The sequence below is a fragment of the Tyto alba genome, unplaced genomic scaffold, assembly GCF_018691265.1.
Source record: "Tyto alba isolate M040663 unplaced genomic scaffold, T.alba_DEE_v4.0 Super-Scaffold_3, whole genome shotgun sequence".
In the NCBI taxonomy this organism is placed as follows: Eukaryota; Metazoa; Chordata; class Aves; order Strigiformes; family Tytonidae; genus Tyto; species Tyto alba.
The window spans coordinates 7,337,654-7,359,398 of record NW_024881304.1 but is presented as its reverse complement, the minus strand read 5'-3'; the positions used below and the strand labels follow the sequence as shown (position 1 = coordinate 7,359,398).

The 21,745-nt window shown below is 46.0% G+C and overlaps 2 protein-coding genes across 2 annotated transcripts in view; both read left to right on the top strand.

Moving 5' to 3' along the window:
* Window positions 1–7,191, top strand: part of PODXL2 (podocalyxin like 2) — a 33,686-nt gene extending 26,495 nt beyond the window's left edge. Inside the window, exons 6-8 of the mRNA XM_042799732.1 lie at window positions 595–656; window positions 2,350–2,529; window positions 2,879–7,191. Coding sequence (XP_042655666.1) covers window positions 595–656; window positions 2,350–2,529; window positions 2,879–3,088 — 452 coding nt within the window. The 3' untranslated portion in view covers window positions 3,089–7,191. The remainder of the gene's footprint in view (window positions 1–594; window positions 657–2,349; window positions 2,530–2,878) is intronic.
* Window positions 7,192–7,877: 686 nt separating this feature from the next.
* Window positions 7,878–21,745, top strand: part of ABTB1 (ankyrin repeat and BTB domain containing 1) — a 28,402-nt gene continuing 14,534 nt past the window's right edge. The window contains exons 1-8 of the mRNA XM_042799639.1: window positions 7,878–8,026; window positions 9,895–9,957; window positions 11,068–11,123; window positions 12,125–12,269; window positions 14,177–14,336; window positions 15,257–15,302; window positions 16,285–16,401; window positions 21,379–21,494. Coding sequence (XP_042655573.1) covers window positions 7,971–8,026; window positions 9,895–9,957; window positions 11,068–11,123; window positions 12,125–12,269; window positions 14,177–14,336; window positions 15,257–15,302; window positions 16,285–16,401; window positions 21,379–21,494 — 759 coding nt within the window. The 5' untranslated portion in view covers window positions 7,878–7,970. The remainder of the gene's footprint in view (window positions 8,027–9,894; window positions 9,958–11,067; window positions 11,124–12,124; window positions 12,270–14,176; window positions 14,337–15,256; window positions 15,303–16,284; window positions 16,402–21,378; window positions 21,495–21,745) is intronic.

The window sequence follows — 21,745 nt, the reverse complement described above, 5'->3', positions numbered from 1 at the left end:
TTGCTAAAGGTTGTGATGGGTGAGCATGGAGCTCTGGGGGAACATCTTGAGTGCTGCAGCTCAGGATCAAGTTGTGCTGGGAGTGGAGCTGTCACAGCACATCTGCTTCAGCCTCTGCTGTTGTGCCAGGCACACCATGTTGCCAGCGTGCTCTGCAGAGCAAAACATGCTTGCTAAAGGTTGTGATGGGTGAGCATGGAGCTCTGGGGGAACATCTTGAGTGCTGCAGCTCAGGATCAAGTTGTGCTGGGACAGGGAGGCTGGATCAGGAGGCATAGATACCTGCTTCCATGACTTTTTGTACATTGCTGCTCACTCCTAGAGCAGAAACAGATCTTGAGAGATGCTGTGGGGAGGGCACCTAGGTGCTTCTGGTATCAATTCATGCCTGGATTTCTTCCCCCCTCTAAAGAACATTTGGAGTGATCCTTGGTTGTGGTCCTTGCATTCTTTCAGCCTCCTAATATAAAGTACCAATGAACAAAAACATGCTTTCCCATGCCTCCATTCTGTTGGGGATTTCACAGTGATGAATACATCTATATGAACTAACCTGAGCTGAGAGCAGCACTGATCTCTTCCTCTCCTTTACAGGCATCATCCCTACAAAAGATGTTCTCATGGCACTGGGGGATGTTAAGAGGAGCTTAGCCGAGGTAAGAGCCTGTCTGCCTGCATCCATTTGTTAAGACTAGCTATACAATTAAAATAAGCACCTTGAAAACTGGGAGCATATCTGAGTCTAACCAAGTGCTGAACCCACAGCAGGCAAACAGATGAGTCAGACACTTGGCAAACTCCTTTCTCCCCTCTCTGGTAGTTGCCAGGCCATCAAATGTCTGCTCCCATTAAGAGAGTAACTGTGAGTTATTCTCTCCCTGCTTTTCTGTCTTGCTTGTGAAGCTGCTTTTCGCACATTTGTTTTGCTGGGATACTTGGTCTCATGGCTTCTACACTATTGCCTGCAGCAATGCGGGTGGTGCAGAGCCCCAGATCTGGCCCTGCTCACCCTACAGCTGACTTACAAACATTGGCTGCTCTCAATAGCTCAAGCTTTGCTGAAGGATGTGAGAGGGGTGCCTGTGCTAGATGGGACATGTTCACACACCACCTTCTTGCAATCTCAGGGTCTGCATTTCATTCCTTTAGACATCTGCCTACCCAAGGGCAGGCAGAGGACCAGAGGGGATGGATGCCAAACTTTACTGCCAGCTGCCTCTAGACCTTATATATTCCCCTCTAATCCTGGGTGGCTTGGAAGAGGGTAGAGATGAGGACAAATTAATCCCACAATCTCTGACTTTGCCCCTTAGGCCTATGAGATGCGTAGGCACCGAGCGCCTGATTCTGCTTGGGTTTTTTACACTACTGGAGTAATTCTGCTGACTTTAGCAGCAGACTTGGGCCACTGCCTCGCTGGCTGTCTGCTTTCAAGTTTTTCCCTGACCTAACAAACTGGTGAAGTCAGACAAAGCAAATTAAGTGCTCAGTGCTGTATTGATTGGCTTACACCAGAGAAAGCGTGAAAAAACAACCCTCTAGAAATTGTGACTGAAGTATCAGCAGCTAGATCTGTCCAGAAAGGAGGATTCGTGTCTGTGCAAGGTTTGACTTCTTTGTGCAACTGTGACCCTACCTTAACGTACATCCTATCAGAGCAGCACCTCACCACCTGCCTCCAGCTCTATCAATAATGAAACACTGCTCATTGCACTGACCTTGTGCTAGCATAAGCGTGGAAGGAGGAGGGAGGATATTCTCTTACACACATCATACTCACTGTTGAATTGATATGTAATCCCCTTGAAATCTGCCAGGTCTCTGGGACTGACGTTGGGCTTTGACAACCATAGGGGCCCATTTCTAGGGCAGCTTTTTGAATTGGTGGGCAGCTGTCCACTTTCAAGACATCAGAAAGACTACTATGTCCTCTTAGGACCAGAGCTTTAATGGAAACCTATTTATTACGGTTTCATTCTCTGTCACACAGTCACCAAAGCCTTAGCACCCATCAATGGTCTGTAGTTTGTTTTGGGTGCTCTTAATCTTGGGCACTTTCTCCCGTGAAAGCATCCTCATCTTCCACATAGGTGTGATCCTTGTGCAGGTAATCAAGGTAAGATTGTGCCTACTGTCATTTGCTGATGTGTCACCTTTCATGGAATGTAGTGTTAAATTTAGTCATGCGCCTTCTAGTCATGTAAGATAGTGTACATCCTGACTCTCCAACCCTGACTTCTGGTTCCTTTGTCCACAGTGGTGGTCTCATATTTGGACCCTGGAAAGTCTGAATAAGATCCCACCTGACTGCAGGCCAGGGGGTTTAGTGTACTCCTTTCTTCCTTCCAGATTGGCATCCAGAATTACTCAACCACAACAAGCTGCCAGTCACACCCCAACCAGACACGCAGTGATTATGGGAAACTCTTTGTGGTACTGGTGATCATTGGCTCCATCTGTGCCATCATCATCGTATTGGGGCTCATATACAACTGCTGGCAGAGACGCCTGCCCAAGATGAAGAACGTGGTGAGCACTGAATGGGTGGAGAAGGTGGCTAGACTCTTAGCCCTTGGGATGGAGGGGATTGGAAAGTTAGTGAGATTGTTTTCCCCTGTCACCTTACTGGAGGTAGCTGGATACACTGCTAGAGCAGCAAGGAAACCTACTCAGGCATAAGAGAGATGCAAACCTGTCTCTTGCTGTGCTGGGGACAGCTCGTTTCTACTGTGAGGGCTGGGCTAGAAGTAAATTTACCTTTTCCCACTGACCCTGCGAAGTCCTCAGTGACCTTTGTAGCCTGGTCTGATTGTACTTCTCAGCAGCATTAAGACCTGTCCTCTTTTGTCTCCATTTGTGTTCCTCTCGTCCTTTGCAGTCGCACGGCGAGGAGCTGCGCTTTGTTGAGAACGGCTGCCATGACAACCCCACCTTGGATGTGGCCAGTGACAGCCAGTCAGAAATGCAGGAGAAGAAACCAAGCGTGAATGGTGGAAACACCATCAATGGCCCTGACAGCTGGGATGTCCTGATCAATAAGCAGGCGAGCGAGGATGTGGATGTGTTTGAGGAAGACACGCATCTTTAGGAAAAGAAGGGAGGGAACCACCCCCTTAAACACACTTGTCTCTCTCCTATCTTGACTGATGGACCATGGGATCAGATGGCTTCTCAGGAACTTCTTAAAGGCTTGGAATGGGACAAGTCTTTGTGCAAGTTTTCCCAATAGAAGTCCTGAGCCTGCATCTGCGGCTTGGAGCCAGGAGGATCACTGAACAGAGGGAAGCGGGAGGGGTGGGTTTGTAGGTCTCTGTGTGTGTGTTCCTATCAGTAGCACCAATGCTTTTATCACCTTTAAATGCACTTACTGTAGCTCTCTGGTAGTGGCTGAGAGTGGCTGGGCTTGACAAGCAAGGCAGTGAGGCTAAGTCTGCCGCCAAGAGTCCAGCTTTGGAGAGTAAATTCACTTTGGGAGTCCAGCTGGAGCTATGGCAGCCACATCCTGACCTTGAGATCACATTCAGTCCCTGCAGGTGAAGTAAAACCTGTGCATTCTGGATGGAGGGGAGCCAAGACTGAGTTGATATCCTGGGCAGTGTTTGCATTCCTCATGTGAAAAGAGGTTTTCCAGTGCTCTAGCATTCAGCTGCTAATTAGATGGGCTGATGTTTACATTCCGGGGGGAAAAAAATCCCACTGTCATCTCATTTCCCCCCTCAAACCACAAACAGCCCTGCTCCCTTTTTCAGCTCCACAGCTCCAAGCTGAGTTTGCAAAGTTTGAGCACTTTATCCTTGCTTGACTGATTGCAGAGAATTCAGTGCCATGGTGCAGCATCTTAGCTGAAAATTTGCTTTAGGTTGGAGAGTTGCTCAAAAAGGACATTTACATGCCTCTTTCACACAACACCTGTGAAAGCAGCAGCAGTGTCCCTTGTCTAAGTATCAGTTTTAGAGTGGCAGGCCTTCTCCATGCCTATTTTCCAGGATAGTTTAGTTTCTGTTGGGTCTTTTTGAGGTAAATGTAAAGACTATGTGAGACTTTTTAAACAAGGAGAAAAGTAAGAACTTGAAAACATAATTTTTTGGTCCTTTTGTTTCCTTTTCAGCATCCTGCCCTGAGGGGGGGAAGTGTCCCACAGGTGTAAATCGGGGTAACATCTTTAAAATCACTGCATTTTTAAGCAAGTGTAAAAGCCAGTTCAGATGAGATGAGGATCAGATCTAAGAGCTCCCTAATGAACGTTTCTCAGGCATGCCTCAGGCAACTATGAGGCTCCAGCTCCCTGAAGATGTGTGATAAAAGGCACGTGAATATGCATAATTGTTCTCTGAGCCCTGCCTAAACTGAGACTCAGAACTACTGTCAAGCCTGAAATCCCAGAACAGTTGTTTCTTCTGTCATCAAGGGATTGAGGGACTTGCTTCTGTCAGAGTCAACAGTATTCCTCTCTGTTACGGTGATCTGCATGCTTGCTTACTGAAAGGTGCAGCTTTGCATTTGGTCTTTAAGGGAACCTTTGTACAGAAAGACCCCAGATATGCAGCCTGATGCCAAGCCTGTAAATCTATCCCTGTATGTACAGATATTTTAGCATGTTCATCCCTGATGTGAGTGCCTAAGCCAAGGTACGAGAGTCTGTTGTTTCATTTTGCATAGCCCTTTGCATACAAACTGAATCGCAGATCACCTTGATGTAGGACCACGTTGAGATCAGTCTGTTAGGGATTCAAGAAAGGTGATAGCTGTTGGTTTCCTACCCAGATTCCAGTTTTCAGTGTTTTTTATGCTGCCTCCAAATCTTTCCCTGTATTATGTAGGAGATGGTGATCATCGGCTCCTTTTGTATTTTGTTGGTAGGGTTGCAGAGATGCTCAGAGGAGTTCCCTCTCCTGCCCCAGCAGTTGACAATGGGGGACAGTCCATGTACGTGTGGTCCTTCTCCAACCACTCCTTGCTGATGGCTCCTTCTGAGTTTGATGGGTCTGTGCAGTGAAACTGCACAAGTTCAGTGGCTGTGTTGATGGCACTTTGGAGCTCACACGATTAAATGCAAGTTGTTGTTATGATATGGTGAGTAAATTTAAAGCATGGAGTTAAAATTTGAGTTTGTATAGCACTTAGCGTAACAGGACGTGGCATGGCCATGGCCTTTAGGCAGTTTCACCGTATAAATGTCTCTATAATCATTAAATAAGTTTTTAATGCCCAGTGGCTATTAAAATGGTAACATCACCAATCAGATGTGAATTAGTTCACTGACAAAACATTTCCTTGGTGCACATTGTTGCTAGGACCTGCTTTGCTGCCCTGTTTTCTCTCCACTTTACTAATTCAGAGAAACGAAAGGTGCTGGCTGGGCTCAGCACCTCCTGAACTGGTGTAAAGTCTTCAAACTGTAAAGAAACCAAGGGGGCTATATGGGCTTACTAATAAGCTAGCAAGTTCCCCTGATTTGATCTTCTGGCTTCTTATGGTCTGAAGGTTTTCCAGGCTGAGAACAATCTTCTGCTGTCTCTGACAGGGTGTACCTGACTGTATGATCTCAGTTTAGCTCCAGAAATTTACTGGTTAATAGGATTTCACTTTAGTCTGGTGATACTTTTTATACCTTTACCGTCTGTTTTTCCTCTGTATCATTTTTTTGCACTAGGCTGATCTTGTTAAGTCGATTGCACTGTTGTCCCTCTCCCCCTCAGCCTTGCAGAGATGGGTCATCTCTGGGGACCTGTGTGCTGGGGAGCACTGTAGGGAGGCTGTTGATAGCCCACTTACTCTACTGGTCAGTGCTTGGGTTTCCAGCTCTACACAGGGAGGATTTAGAGGAAGAGAAACTTTGTCTTAGCATTTGTAACGGGAAGCTTTTCTATCACCTTAACGTAGTTAAACTTGTTTTTAACAAAAACTGTCAAAGCTGGACTTCTCAGAGCAGTGCGCCAGGCAGCACAGCAGATGCAGGAGACAAAATGATTCCTGGAAAACTGTTTTCTGCTTACTCGGACTTCACTGTAGTCCCATCTGCCAAACGTTCGATCGCACTGACACCTAGTGGCTGCTGGGAGTTGGAGAGGAAAAATAATAAAAAAGGACTTTTCCCCCCTCTTAGCTCTGGGTATTTGTTTCCTGTGACTAGCCTAGGACAGTCACCTGCTTTATTCACGAGGTGCTGTTGGACTCACCTGTGAGCAGAGGGGCTTGTGCCAGGCACGTAAGGGATGGTTTGTGTGAGGACATTCCCATCTGCAAAGCAATGAAATGGGATATTCCCTGGAGTCACCGGTCTAGAGGCCCTGCGTAGCAATAGTGTCTCAGCTCCATCTCCCTGCTTGCTCCTCCACTTGCCCCCTCTCGTCCTGGGGAGCACATCCAGAAAGCAGAGGCTCCAGCTTGAAATGGAGGTGGTTCTTCAGAGAGAGCATCGGGTGCTGGTGTGAGGAGCTCTGCCCCGGGGAACACTGGTGATGGCAGCAGCTGGATGCATGGCCAAGGTCAGAGTGGTTCTCCATCTCTGTGGAACAGTAGCCAGATGTGGTCTGGGATGGCCAAGCTGCAGATTACTCCCTGATGCCTGGAACAGCATCTGTGATGTGGAGTCCAACGTGTGCTAGGACTTGGCATCCTGCAGACCGCCTCGTGGTATGGAGGGTGTAAAGAAACGATGTGAAGTGACTCGGTAACTATGCTGTGGAGTATGTAATGCAGGTTGAGAATATACAGCTGAAGATACCACCTTAAGGATCCTGCCAGCCCAAGGATGCAGTGTGAAGTGGCAGTATGTTATCGTATGGATTATCGCAGCATGACCATAGAGCATCGCAGCAGGATCCCAGCGCAGCCACTGCTGTCAGCAGCTCGTCTGTTCCCATCCACCTTCGCAGCCACGCAGGAACGCCTCTCTCCTTCACAGAGGGTTTGGGGCAGTTTGGACAGTCAAGAGACAACAACCACCTTCATCTGTGCTGGCTCACGAGAGCCTTGTGGGCTCATCTCGGCTGACAGCCAGGCTCCCAGCCCTTCTCAACACCCTCATTCCTGCTGGACTGAAACTGTCTGCAAGCTTTGGCCGCTGCTTGGGATTGCTGCCGGAGAACACTTAGAAACACTCGCGTCTGGCCCTGGAAGCGACAGGGTTGTGTTTTTTTTTTTTTTTCCTTTGCAATAAAATGCACCTCCTGGGTGTGTGAACACTGACCTGAGCGCCGTCCTTTGCTTGGTTGCATCTGCCTGAATTCACATCTGCCCCATCTGTTAGCACAGTGTTGGCCAGGGTGTCTCTGCAGAGATGGGGGCTCGGTCAGCCTGGCCCCCCTGCCCCACAGAACACTCACTTCTCCAGTTGCAGGTTGCTGCAGAAGCCCTGAGCCGTGCCAGGTGCCCGGGCTGTGGGGAACTGGCTTCCCCCCGTGGGGTGACAGTCCTGGCCCCAGGAGGTGCCCCCTGCCCCTTCCCCACAGGACCAGCCCAGGACCCCTGTTCCCTGCCAGGGTGGTTCAGCGCAAGCCTCTGCGCCAGCACAGCCCCCCTCCACGTGTGCACACCCCTGTGCCATGCTATTCCAGAGCAGGTGCCCCCAACCACCTCCCCGCCATCCCACAGCTGGACCCCACGCAGCTACACGTGGTCCAGAGCCCTGCCATGTGTTCCAAACCCTACCCACCCCCACCCCCGCCAAAATTGTCTTGCAGAGCAGCCCCCCATGTTTGTTCCAGCCCCGCCCCGCCCAGTTCCACGGGTGTCCCGGAGCCGCGCCCCCCACCCCCGGGCTCCCCCCCGGCTCCTCCAGCCCGCCGGGGGGCGCTGCGCGGAGCGCCGTGTCTCTCCGCTCCCGCCGCCCCGCCCCGCGCCATGTTTACATCCGCCGCCGCTTCCGTCCCGCCGCCCCCCCCCGCCCCGGCCCGCTCCGCTCCCCCGCCGCTGCCCTCCCTGCTCCGCGCCCATGCGGCGCCGCCGCCCCGCGGCCTGCCCCGGCCATGGACACCAGCGACCTGTTCACCAGCTGCAAGAAGGGGGACGTGAGCCGCGTCCGGTGAGCCGGGTCGGGGCCGAGCTGCGGGGCGGGGAGGGGAGCGGAGCCGTTCGCGGCGTCTCCCCCGCAGGAGCCGCTGCCTTGAGCCGCGGTGGCCCCCCTGGGGGGCAGCTTGGCCTCCCCGTGCCGCTTCACGGGCTTGCGGCCGCCCCGGGGCCCTGCTTACCGGCAGCCCTGCCCGGCCGCTAAACCGGCTGGGGCCCCTCTGGGGCAGCCGCGGTACCAGGCTGGGGTTGAAAAGGAGGATTTATTTCTTCATAAATAAACGCACCTTTGCTTCTCCCCCAGGGAATCGGGTGTACAGTGAGCCTTTGCTAGTGCTCTTAGCTTTGTATGAGGTTTGCCTGTTTTCTTAAAATTCAAGCATCTGAATATCAGATGGTTGTCATTGGTATGGATGTTGTCTATAGCAAATGCCCTCGCCTCCTCACAGACCTCTTCAGCCGCTCCTTCTCTACCATTGGAATCTGTATTTGCACTGGTAGGAAGCTAGATCCCGGGGAAATAATCATCATGGAGATGTTTAGGCGCTTTGTGCTGTAGGCTGTGGTAGTATCTCTGAGAAGTACCAGGCTGCTAAATGCCAGGTCAAGTCTCCTTGCTCACACTGAAGTGCCGTGGCTTAGCTGCAGTGATTTCAAATCAGGAGTCAGCTGGGCTTGTTGTCTGCCGGGTGAATATTGGATGTTGTGACACAAAGGCTCTGAGTTTACAGCAGGCTCTTCTGTGGCATCTCATGATTTGAGTCTTAAGAATGCTCTTCACCTTTTGATCCTATTTGATTCTTCTGGGTCCCAACATGTCAATCTTCCCAGATAATCAGAAAAAGCTTCTCTGTTTCAAGACGCTCACTAAAGAAGGATAAATAGGCAGATATATGAGGTCTGGGGATCATTGTTACTGGTCGTTGTAGTCACATATAGATTAATTTATTGCAAGCAGTAAATTGTAGAAGGAGGGGCCCTGTAGGTGACCTTACAGAGGTTTAAGATGACCAATGTAGAAGCGATAGTGGAGAAATGATCGGTCTGAGAATGCTGTCAAAGCAGAGGGGACAAGTTAACCGCATGGGACTGAGTAGAAAGGAGCCGAGTTGCTTGGCATTTTGAATGCGGTCAGAGGAAGCTGAAGTTTGAGATAGGAAAGATGGAGAGAGTGAATGGGGGGACTGATGTAATAGATGAGAAAAACAACTTGAGAATCTTTGTGAAGACTGGGAGGGACTTTTACTTGTCGTCAGGAGAGATGGTTGTTGCAGTATTTGGGGACAGACTATAGCAAGAACCAGGCTGTGAAGGAGATTTGTGTGTGTGGCAAAGGGTGGCTACTAGAGGTGCCAATGAGGGAGTGTTGCCAGCATTTGATATAGATTAAATGTGCAGGATAAAGAAGTGGCAGGAATTAAGAGCAGTCTGGAGTGACACCGATGTTGTTACTTGTGGCAAGAAAAGCCACAAGTAGGATGGGAGTCTACCTTTGGCATTATAAGCTTAGCCACTTAGTTGTAAACGTCCAAATTGTTAATGTTGTAGGAGAATGTGCAGATACTGCTGAAATGCTCAGGCTTCTTTTGTGATTGCTGCCCTGTTAGGTGTCAGCAGGAGGTGGGTTTGATCTCACTCTTCTCCCATGCACCACTTAAGATTGAAGGGAGCTGTCAAGCTGTGCTGCAGAGTGCTGTTCTTTGGAGTGAAGATTTGACTGATGTCCTTTCAGCCATAGCTGACAGCTCCCCAGGTTGAACACAAGATCCTGTCATGCCTTTGGAAGTTACTCTACAAACTCAAAGTTGCATCTTTTTAAAGAGGAGAATGTGATGGAGTGAGCAGCTGCATAAAGTTACAACTTTGCTCTCCCTTTTCTTCCAGATACCTTCTTGAACAGCGAGATGTGGAAATTAATGTCCGTGATAAATGGGACAGTACACCTCTGTGAGTCCTGCAGTCTAGAGCACTGGGTGGGTGGGAGGGGAGGGCTTTCAGAGCTCTCTTTCTCTTTCTGCATCAGCAGCTAGGAACGCTGTCACAAAATGCCTTAGGTTCTGCTTTTTGGGAGGCTCAGCTACATATTTTTGCTTTTTTTCTCTACGGGTGCTGTGCTAAATATGTCTTTGTCTCCCCATCTGACTGACGCTTGCTGTAGTACTACTTAGAAGGGTGGTTAATTCTGTGACCAAATTACCTGGATTAAGCAGTCTGTTCTTGGCCTGATTAGGCTTTTTCCCCTTCAAAGTCTCTGGCATTCTAATATGTCTTTTTAGGTGAAGGCTTGGCTTGGTGAAATGCAAAGTGACTATGTGATCACAGTCTGTCTGGCAAGTCTGTGAACATGCAGTAGGTAGTGGAGAATCCCCATGCTGGTGCTGAGAAGGGTGGTGTGAGCTTTCTATCTCCCCACATACCAGTTCCAAAGTGCATTTAGCCATCTGCAATATATTTAGAGTACAGAATAGCTTCCCAGAGTAAAGGTAGACATCTGCCTGCTTCAGTGCATGTTACAGGGACCTCCTAGTTTGTAGGACAATCTGAGGTCCTTGTGAAGGGGATTATGAAAGGCTTAGATTGCAAAAGAGAAAACAAAACTCATTGTAAGTAGGACTTTAAGGGGTGGATTTGCTGTACATCCGGTGTGTGTGCTATTCCCTTGTTATCATAGCGTGCAAGTCAGCCTGACAACAGAAGGAGCAAGGAGTGTTTTTGAGAATTCAGTGGAATTGCTGAGTGCCCATAAAATGAACTCCATTAAAATAAGGATGGATTTGGCAGCTGGTGGTACAACAGAAGATGCTGAATCCAGATTGGGACCTTGAGATCTCCTTGCAGGGCAGTAGTGCCTAGGAGTGCTGAGAACAGATCCTGCTTAATCTATTGTTGGGGTCAGAATTCTGTGCTATTTGGTAGCAATTCCTCACTCCTATGAGGAGTCATCTTCTAAACTTACCAGAGATAGCTCAGTGCTGAGTTCTGCATGCTGTGGTGTGCTCAAATACTGAATTCTGCTTCCTAGTGTATGTCTAATTTTCTTTCTCTTGTCATTGTCAGGTATTATGCTTGCCTGTGTGGACATGAGGAACTTGTACGCTATCTTCTGGCCAATGGTGAGCAAAAGTGGCCTGGTTATGTGTGCAGTATCTTTCTCCATACTGGTCTGCAGGGATTGTATATCTTTCTAGCTGTCCCTTGTGGAAACTTCTGTTACAACCAACCATCTGATCAGTGATCTCAGGCTGCAGTGGGAGCCCTGGACCTGCTTTCACAGTCCCTTTTGCAGGCCATTTACTGTTTGAATTTGCTACAGGAAGCTTTCTGTGATGACTGAGGCAGCATGATTTTCTGAAATCACAGCTGATGTTTTGTGAGGATGCATTGCTGTTGGGAGTATGCTGATGTAAGAATTTTACTTAATCTAAAGAACTGTCTCTGTAAAACTTTGTTGTACTCTTCTGATAACCTTGCTTTGTGAATAGGACTTAAAGGTGAAATGCAAGAGCATTTACTAACCTCACACAAAGCAAGACAAGCTCTCCAGGCAAAGTGCCTGCCCATTTGGTTCCCAGCACCCAAATTCCTTCAGGTAGTGCTGATGTTCTGTGTTCTGGCAGAGGAATCAGAATGCAGAGTCAGATCTCAAAAGGTTTGTCTCTTCCACTGCATTCAGAGCATCTTAATCATCTACTTGTGTAATTCTGAAATAGCAAAATGCAAGTGCTGTTCAAATTTCTAGAAGAGTCTAGCCTAAAGAGGCATTTCTTGCCTCGTGCAAGGCATAAGTGCTTTTTAGGAGGAGCTGTTAAAAGTCCAATAAGTGATCGTGTTCTTTGTACAGTGAGATTCTTCTTCCCAGAATGCTGCTGGAGCCATGCTGAGAGGCTTATTACCAGGGTCAGTTTAAATGAGTCATGACTTCTTCAGAAAGGGATTTTGCTGTGGGAGAATGGCTTTAGGTTATGCACTCATAAGGGGAGCTTAGTTTTTGTAAATATGCTCAGTAGCATAGAGGATCAGTGAAACATGTCACCAGCCAAAAGTCATACTCATTTAGGGGACGCTCGAGGAAGATTTAACTGCCTGCTGGCATGTACCTGTGATAATTTTGCAGGAGCGAAATGCGAAGCAAACACTTTTGATGGGGAACGTTGTTTGTATGGAGCTTTGAGTGATGCCATCCGACGTCTGTTGAAGGAATACAAACAGATCACGGCAAAGTGCATGAAGAGAGACTACTATGATGTCTTCCTACAGCGGTAAGCAGATGAGGCAGCTGTTATCTGGACAGTCAAGCTCTCTGTTACGGGGCCGGGTTTGAAAGGCAACTGATCAGTACCCTGTCTCATTCCTGGGTGTGTCGAGCTTTCTAAGGGATGTTCCATTGTGCCCTAAAGGTTGACTTCCAGGCATATGTGCATTTACAATATAGCCTCCGGTGACTTAGGTACAGACTCCAGAGCCAACAGAAAGCTGGTCTTTATAATGCAGAAGCATTAGAATGTCATCTCTGGATGTCAAACCAAATTTGATCACTAAAACCACATCAGTGATTTAGGATGTCAACTGAAATTAAGTTTCAGGCCTGAAGTGCTATGACCTGCAAGCCAAGGTTTCTAGCAGTGATAATAGGTATCTCATTTCTGAGATTGAGGCTTCTTAAGGTGCTCTGACTTATAGGGACAGTGCTCAGTTCTTTCTTTTTGTTCATTAAAATGTATTAATTTTAAGACGTTTCTGAAAGTTGCCTGTTACACCTTGTAGTCTTAGCCTAGAGCTTGAGAAGAAGCCTAACTTGCTCTAGGAGTAGAGGAATAGTGTCAATCTTTCCTTCTTGGTGTTTTTCTACCCTGGTAGTTCTGATGTTATTACACAGACTTGTTTTTTTGTTGTTTGTTTGTTTGTTTTTTTTCTTCCCATTGGACTGACTTAAAAAAAGACCAAAACAACAAGCTTTCAGCAGCTTTATCTTCAGAATTGGAGAGCAAATAAATCATAGAAGGACCTGACAATCTTCCCATTACAACAGAGTTCTAATTTTTGAAGCTATGGGGAAAGAGGGGAGGAAGGAAACTCATTTATCTAAGTAAAATCAGATTCTGCCTTTCAGGGAAGTAGAATTTTGCAAGGTGATTTATCACTTCCCTGGTGAGTTTGTGGCTCAGATGATGCAGGGTTGAATGCACGTGAAAACTAAAATGTGCTGTGTTCCATTTCTCATTCCAAACAGACCTTGCATTAAAATTGAAATAAAAGGCAACAACAGGGGGCAAAAATTAATCATTTAATGACTTCTATTTTGTTTTGGGCAAGACACTAATAGGAAGGATGTTCTAGTGGCAGGAGATTGAGATCAGCATTAAAGACCCTGCTCTGACATCATCTCCTTGTGTGACCCCACACCTTTCTGTGTACCAGTCCTGCTCTCCAGGAGTATGGTGCCTCATGTCTGTCTGATTTGACCTCTTGAGGATGTTTGTGAGGATGTACACACAAGGGGTGATGGGCATTAGGAAACACTGGTAATGGTTACCGTAAACTCTAGAAGTAGCAATCTTAGGTTTTCTCTTTTTAAAGAATGAGGGTATGGGCATGCAGTCATACACAAGGTTTCATCTCTGATGTGGTAATTGCCTGCATTTCATGCCTGTAACATCCTTCCTTCTTCTGAGGGTGGATGACATCAAGTCCCCTCCTGTTTGCTGCATGGTTAAAGTGTGCATGCTGACAATGTCCAGAGAGCAGGAAAGTTGCACCTGGCTTTGCAGTGGAGTAATTCTTTTTGAAAGCATGTGCTTCTGTAAGGCTTTTTATCATCTATCAATTTAAAAGCAGGATTAACCTTTAGAGATGTGTTTGGGGGCAACTAGTTCCTCTTTAAAATCTGTTCCCTATTTTGAGGAGTTCACCTGAGGCAGGAAGGTTTCATTCTCCAGCCTCCCTCTTGCACTAATGAAACTTCTTTGGGTCATTAGGGAATGAGAGATCCCAATGTAGTATGTGAAGTACCAGCCCTTGTGCTGGCTTCCTAACTGGGCAGGGAGAGACTGCAATGTCCGGAGGCATTTGTTCATTTAGACCTAATTGCACTACGTCCCACACCAGCTTTCTCCGTTCTCTCCTTTCTTGTTCTGTATTGAATTTTCTCCCTCTTTGTTCCTTACAGATTGCTGGAGCAGGGTTACCAAAGCGACATTGTTTTCATTGTTCATGGGAAATCGTTCTGTGCCCACCGCTGCATTCTCAGTGCTCGCAGCGCCTACTTTGCAGAAATGTTTGAGACCAAATGGAAGGGGAAGAACATGATAGTGTTGAAGCATCCACTGGTGAGCAAGGCTGTGCTTCCAGCTCTTTCCTTTCTGTTTCAACTGGGTGAGAAAAGTGAGTAGGAAGGACAGTTGGAGGGTAAACTTCCACAGTGAATAGCTCCTGGAGCTCAGAATGACCCTAGTCAAGGAGAGGGGCTTGTGGAGGCACTTTATGCAGTAAAATAGCAACTTATTCAGATAACAAAAGGCTGTAGACTGTGTACGTCCCCTTTGTTCCCTCTGTCATGGACTCAAGCACATCTTAATTAATTGCAGTAGCAGGTAGCTGTTACCATCTGCCAGCTGTGTCACGACTCCTCTGTGGGATGAGTTGAGTCTGTCTAATTCCTGGTGGACAGGTGGTCTATCGTGAAGACCTCCATAATTGGCACTAATTGAGTCCCTTTTGTTGCCTTTGCGGCAAGAACTATAATAGGCCATAAGTGCATTCCATCCATTAATCACCCCATACTCTGGCATATGTTTCTATAGCTTGATTGTGGCTGTGCAAAACCTCTTCTGACAAACATACTTCCAGTTTCTCAGGACATTGCTTAATGTCTCTCCTTTCTCTTTGTATAAGAGCGCATCTTTCCTCTCAAATTAAGAGTTGGAAATGCCTGTGACCAGTGAAAGACTGGATTTTACAGAGCCTGTGTTACATCTGTGTCTTTGGAGCACCTCCATTAGTCAGGTCGTGTCCCCCTAGGCACATGGCTTAGTATCAGTTGATCCATTTAAAGAGCTATGTAAGCCAGGTGGAGTGACGGCGTTAGTTATGTGAGGAGCAAGGAAATTGGGTGCAGTGAGTGTATGAGTTGCTATTTAAGTGGGGGTTTTCTGACTTGTTCAGGGTCATGTTTGTATCCAGGCAAGTTTCAAGCTTGTTATTAAGTTCCTGGGAAATCTAAAGGTAATTTTCTCATACTTTATTTCAGATTAATCCAGCAGCCTTTGGCTCTCTTCTGCAGTATCTATACACAGGTAAATGACTTGCTGTCTAGTGTATGTATACATGGCTGGTGGGCAGCTCTCAGTGCCTCTGCTATAGCACTGTTGGGGTGGCACAGGCTTGCAGACAGCCGTATTTGGGTGCCTGAGTTGCCAACACATCCTCTGTGCTGGCAGACGGGAGAATGTGAGCAATCCCCAGATCTTCCAATTTGTTTGTACCTTTTGCCAGTTGTTGTTCTGCCAATAACTATACAGTCAAAAAAAAAAACAACTTAGGTTGATTGTGTTTTTAACCTAAGGTAGGTAAATCTCTCAGGCATAACATCCCCAAAGGTTATGAAAAGCCAAGTTCCCACATAGGACATTTTCAGTCTGGCAGACCTGAGCAGCATGTGCTGAATGCTTTGACAGTTTTTCTAATATTTTTTGAACAGAAGTTGATCATAAACCTTCTATGAAAATGCCAAATGTTGTGTTGTAGTCATGCTAAGTGCTGAACTATTTCAGGCCAGGAGGTGGTGCCAGAAAATAACCTTATTTTCAAGGCTCTTCTTCCCCAGTCTAGTGTTTTCAGAAATGTTCCTTGCCACATTTTCAGTGATGGTAAGAGTATGGGATGACAGCTTGTGAGCCTAAAGTCTTTTCTTACCCAAAGCCAGGTAGCCAATGGTAACAATCATGCATGCGGCTCTTGTGCTGCTGTTTTTGGTTTTCTGAGAGAATTAGACATCTTTTATATAGACCTGTTCAGTCTTTGGTCCCTTGAAGTTATAGTGATAGTCACTGGAAAGTGGGAATGTGAATTAGATGCCAAACTGAGATTCATCACAGTGATGGGTGGTGGGTACCAACAGAGTCTTAACTTATTAGACAGAGTTGTAACTGGATGCTGAAAAGTGAAGCAGTGTGTCTACTGAATTTCTGTGCCATCAAGACTTCGGTCCTTAATTTTTGCCGTTTTTACACCTAAGTGGTATGGGTTAAAAGAGCTGCCTGCATTTCTTCTTGGCAGGTCGTCTTGATATCGACGTAGAATATGTAAATGATTGCAAGAGGTTAGCCAAGCAGTGTCGGCTTCAGGACCTCATAGATGATTTGGAGACCAAATGTAAAAAAGTCTATGAATTTGGTAAGCGTTTTACTTGCTGTTGTCTCTGCTGTGCCTGTGTGCCCTTTCAGGGAGAAAGTGGAGAGTGTGATGGTAGATGTTTCATGGTGCACTTGGGACTTCTAGAAAATTATTCCATTGTGGAATTCCCATGTTTGCATGGTAGTTTTCAGTCATGGGCTCTCTGTAGGGAAGCTGTAGTGGTTTCTGACACATGCATTTTATCACTTACGCTGAATGTTTTCATTATAGTAGAGCAGCCATGGCAGCAGGACTTTGTGGTGGTTGCCAGACATTCAGTGGAGCACTGTGGGATATATTGGGAAGTGCCTTTTAGCAGAAAGCTCGTTTAAATCCCTGGGGAGATAAAATATGTACAATTAAAAGTCCTTTTCTGCGTTTATCTGACCTCTAACCAAAGTAAAATGTTTGATAACTGGCTCAAAATGGATGCAGAGCAAGATATAACACCTTTTTTTAAAAGCAGAGAAGTATTTCTGAAAGCATGTGTGTATTTATAACACATGTATGTGCCAAACCTTAAATGACACAATCCTCGATTTAACAGCTCTTTGGTATCCGAAGAGCTTGTGATCTCATTATGACATCAGATTACTGCATGAAAACCAACAGTTGGAGATTATCATTCATCTCCTTAGTTCAAGCTAAAGGACACGTGAAGAAGAATCAAAACAGCACAAGTAGGGCAAAGCGGTGTTAGTCATTAAGTGAAAAAAAAAATCTGGTAACAAAACCTTCAGGCTGAAAACATCTGATTCTCATCTCATGCTCTGAGTTAACTGCTTCAGTCAAGTTAGTTTTGGTTTGAGAAGAGAATCTAGTTTGTAGCTTTTAAGTCAACAGCATCTTCTTCCTTGATCTAAGAGTTAAGGGTGTAGCTATTCCACCCTTCCCTTTTGAATTAGGAGCTCTGATTATTCAGCCTCCTAAAGTTTGAAGAGCTTAACAGCCAGAGACAATACTTCTGGCTCAAGAAATTCTTCATCTGCAAGTCACATGGAAGATACTACCATGTGTATGTCTCCCGTTAGGCATGTGCAATTGTGTGGTGAGATACAAGGTTATCACAGTACAGCTGTTCCTATGTAGACCAGGGTGCAAGTCCTTACGGAAGCTGTGTCATAAGTCTTACCTCAGCTGTGTAAATACAAATGTAAACATGCATCTGAAGAGATTAGAAATGTGTTTCTTGGTTCCTTGCTACAAATAGTGTAAGATACCAATTTGTGTATTAAATGTGGAAAAGGGGAGTTGTGGTGAATACAATCAATAGAAAATAAAAACTACTCAGACAATCAGGTAATAAAATTATCTTGTGACATCTTTTGATATCAGAGTAATCCAGTGAGATGCTGGAGATCTTGTTTTTCCCCCCTGTTTTTTCCTTTTTATATTTTTCTCCCAGGGTCTAGCTGGGGCCCTGGAGGCAACCACTGTACCTTAACGCATCAAGTTAAAAACTCGTATTAGATTGTGGGAGGAAAATAAGTTGGATAGCTTGCTAGCAGTCTAAAGCCATTGCATAGTATGTCACTGGCAGCTTAAGGATCGTGAAGTCCAGTGGTTAAATTTGTGAACAGCAAAAAAGCTGACTTCTTGGTGGGGTGTAAAAATGGGAAATGGTGAAGTAACTTTTCAGTTTCAGATACAAGCTCCACTTGAAAATATAATACAAACTTCCTGGATGGCACCAGACAAATAATTTAATTTCTGTGTTCTTTGGGAGGGATCAGTTGTTCTTCACTTCTAAGGCCTGACAGAAGACATAATCAATGGGTGGTGTAAAGCACGGATGGAAATACTAAGCTTGATTTTTATTTGTGACAGGTTGGAGTCGAATGAATAGACAGAACCGCTGATAGGTCTGTTAAAAGTTTGTTTCTTGTATCAACTCTCATGTGGAAGCCAGGAAAACTTGATTCTCTGGGAAGTAATAATTATAAGAATTATAGAAGTTAAAAATTGGGAAAGATCTTCGATCACATCGTGTCTGGCATTTGATAAAGCATTATTGTCCCTTCTAGTGTGTTAAGAATCTCTGCTTGTTCAAAGTTCTTTCTGTGGAATAGACATCTGACTCAGGTCTACAGAGCAGGGTCATGTCTTGTGTCTGTATTATGAAGTTGAAACGTGCCTAATAAAACAACATGAACTCAATCCTGTGCAGCTCCAGTGGATAATGACAGTCTCTGCAATCTCACCATCTAGAGTTAATCAGCATTTCAAAAGCACTTAGAGTCTTGCCACCAACAGACAATAGTTTAGGAAAACCCTGAAAAGGGTGACCCAGTGTCTTCTGTTGCACCTGAGATAGACTTCAGTGTGAAGGCTTGCATATTTTCCCCTGTGTGTATATTGTGGCTATAACAAGAAAAAACTGTTGCAGTGTTTGGAAGATCTCAGGCAGCATTTGTCCAAATTAAGCCATAATCCTTGCTTTAGAAGTGGAGGTATTTGAAAATAAATGTTCTGCCAGTTATTTCTACGAGTTTTAGGGCAAAAAGGTTGAGAGGAAGGTTTGTGATGCTTGCCTTCATAGTGGAGTTACAGAATCTGTGGTTATAGCTAATCATGGCATTGGGAGGAGAATGTATAAGGCAGGTATCTGAGTGTGGTATCGTTTTGGAAACGTTTGGGAGTTTGGTGGGGGTTTTTATGGGTCTTATTTTTTTTGTAGTGAACTGGCTCATTTGGAACAAAAGACTACAAAGAGGTACTGAGTAGTAAAACAAAGGCAGCTGCTGAAGTGGTAGGTGATGTTCAGTGCTATATAGCTGGGCTAGACTGGGAAGAAAGACAGAATCCTCCATTCTCAACAGTAGTTGGGTTCTTCCCTGCAGCTCATTCCATTGGTTATGTTGCTCTTTTCAGAAAACCCTTCATTCCTACTTCTCGCAAGAAGGTGATGGTCCCTGCTGATTGCTTGCAGCCAACAGCTTATTCCTCTTCTGTCACTTTGATTGTTTATGTTAGGGGACAGTTGCTTGCGATACCAAATGCTGTGCTCTTGGATTTGAGAGATGCAGTGTCTGAAATGTCTCATAATAGATTTGCTTCTCAGACAAATCACTGTTCTTTCATGTCACTGTGAAAGTGCACAGATGCTTTGTAGATCCCAAGAGAAGAACTCTTTCCCTTGACTACTGCTTAAAACTTGCTGGGTCCATTAGCGATTACAGAGCCTGACTGATTTGGCGACTGTTATAATAGGCACTGCACAAATATAAATGATTCTTTCTGCCATAAAGAATTTCTAATTGCACAGTGAGAAATCTCCTTCTCTCATGCTGGTCTGTAAGTGGACAGGGCTCTTAGAAAATGCACTCAGTCTTGTTTGTGTTGATGCCAGATCTCCTCTTGGCTTATTTACCCTGACGGTAATCTGTCTGAAGGCAGTCTTTAGTGCTAATAGAGCAGCCTGTCTCCTTGCTGGTGTATCTCTGTGTGTAGCAATGATGGTACCTGACTGTCTTGTACTGGTAGATTATCCTTCCTTTTCCAGTATCTTTCTGGGATATTCAGCCTATCTGAGGTACAGTGGTGGCATATCTGAAAGGTGCAGCAGTAACCTGGAGGAGGGGGTGGAAGACTTGTTTTGTGGTACATCATGGTCTTGTTTCGCCCACGGCCCAATGGAGTCATCTGATGGAGCTCATGCTGCGCAAAATGTCAGGAAAAATGAGGTCTCAAGGTGGCGTGATTCACCTGCGAGGGGTTTTAATGCGGTGACTCATACCTGTCAGAAATTCTTCTGAATGTTTCAGCGTGGGGCCTCTTAACTCTTTTGTCCTTGAGAGTTAATTCTGCATCTCTGGCTCCCAACAGCATCTGATCCTTCCTCACCAGAACTTTGCATTTTCCAGTGGTTCTCCCTGTTTTTTCACATGCTTCCCTATATGCTAGGGACTCTCAAACATCTTACATGCTCCAGTCCTCACCCGAAAGCGTGCTGAGCTGCAAACAAACTTGAGAAGAGTGAGTTGCGGGAGGGAGGTGACCAGAAAGAGGAAAGGCTGCGCTGGCAGCACTATGGCAGCACAACAGCTGGGCGTACTTTGGGCTGCGGCTCATTTGAAGTTAAGGCGGTTGGTTTCAGTGAGCTCCACAGCAACTTTGGTCATAGCAAGACCGCAAAAGTGTATGATTGTGTATTTTACTTCCCCTTTATTAGGCTGTTTAATTTTATAGGCTGGTAGGGCAAGACAGGAAGACACACTAGATCTGAAAAAAGCAAATGATGGTGCCATCTCTGTATGGTTTATTTGATCTCTTTGGTGGTAGTGATGCTTATTTAATGTTTTCAAAGAACACATACAAAGAGCACACTCAGGAGTCCAGGTGTTTTGGGTTTTTTTGTGCTTTGGGGATCTACATGTAGAGAGTAGAGGACAGACTCAGCTGCACAGAACTTATTACCTAAACAAGAACAAATCACTTTGTTCCCTGGAGTGAAGGTAGGATGCCACAGATGAAATGGGACCCATGAGAGCATGTGACAGAGCAGAGGGGCATGGAAGCAGCTTTATTTTAACTATTACTTCTTGGCATGGGCTTCACCTTAGGTGACATGTCAGTGGTAGGGGTGGGTGGCTGGGGAAGGCATTGTATGAGTAGCTCCTAAGGGATCAAGGGCAGCCTGATCAGCGATCCTCAGCTGGAATTGATGACAAGGATTGCAGAGAGTAAGCTGGACTTGAAATACGCCTGTGGCAACTTCATGTTTGCCACAGTTGATATTCTAGCACAAGGAATTGAGTGGTTGGAGTAGAGACAATACATGCATCTCCTTCCAGCCCTGTTCACCAGCTGTACTGAGGGGTGCTGTATGCATGTTTACATAGAAGAATCACATGTGTTTTGCAGTAAAAGCTAAACAGCAATAATACTGTTTTTTCCTGGAGTGTTTTCTCTAAACAGGAGAGAATATTTATAGAGGAATTTAGGCATCTCTGCTCTTTTTTTTTTTGCTTCTTCCAGTCTCTTCCAAGCCAGGGACCTGTGTGAAAGTGCTGACGATTGAGCCCACAGGTAACTGCCGGCTGCAGGAAGATCTGGCTCTTCTAGCAGACTGCGCCCTGCCAGCCGAACTGCGGGTAGGGAGCATTTATACTACTCCTGGTCTCTGTGGGTCTGTGGTACGTGTTCCCGTGTGTTCAGTCGCATTCTTTCCATTTGAGTTTAGTGCTTGCTTGTTTGCTGAAAGCCTTTTATTACTTGGAAGTGCTGTAAATTTTTTTAATGAGGCTGTTGATGCTCGTCCTTCCCTTGGATTTTTTCCCCCATAAGGGATCGTGGTAAACAAAACCCTTGCCATGTGGTTGGTGGGGACTTCCCCATTGACTAC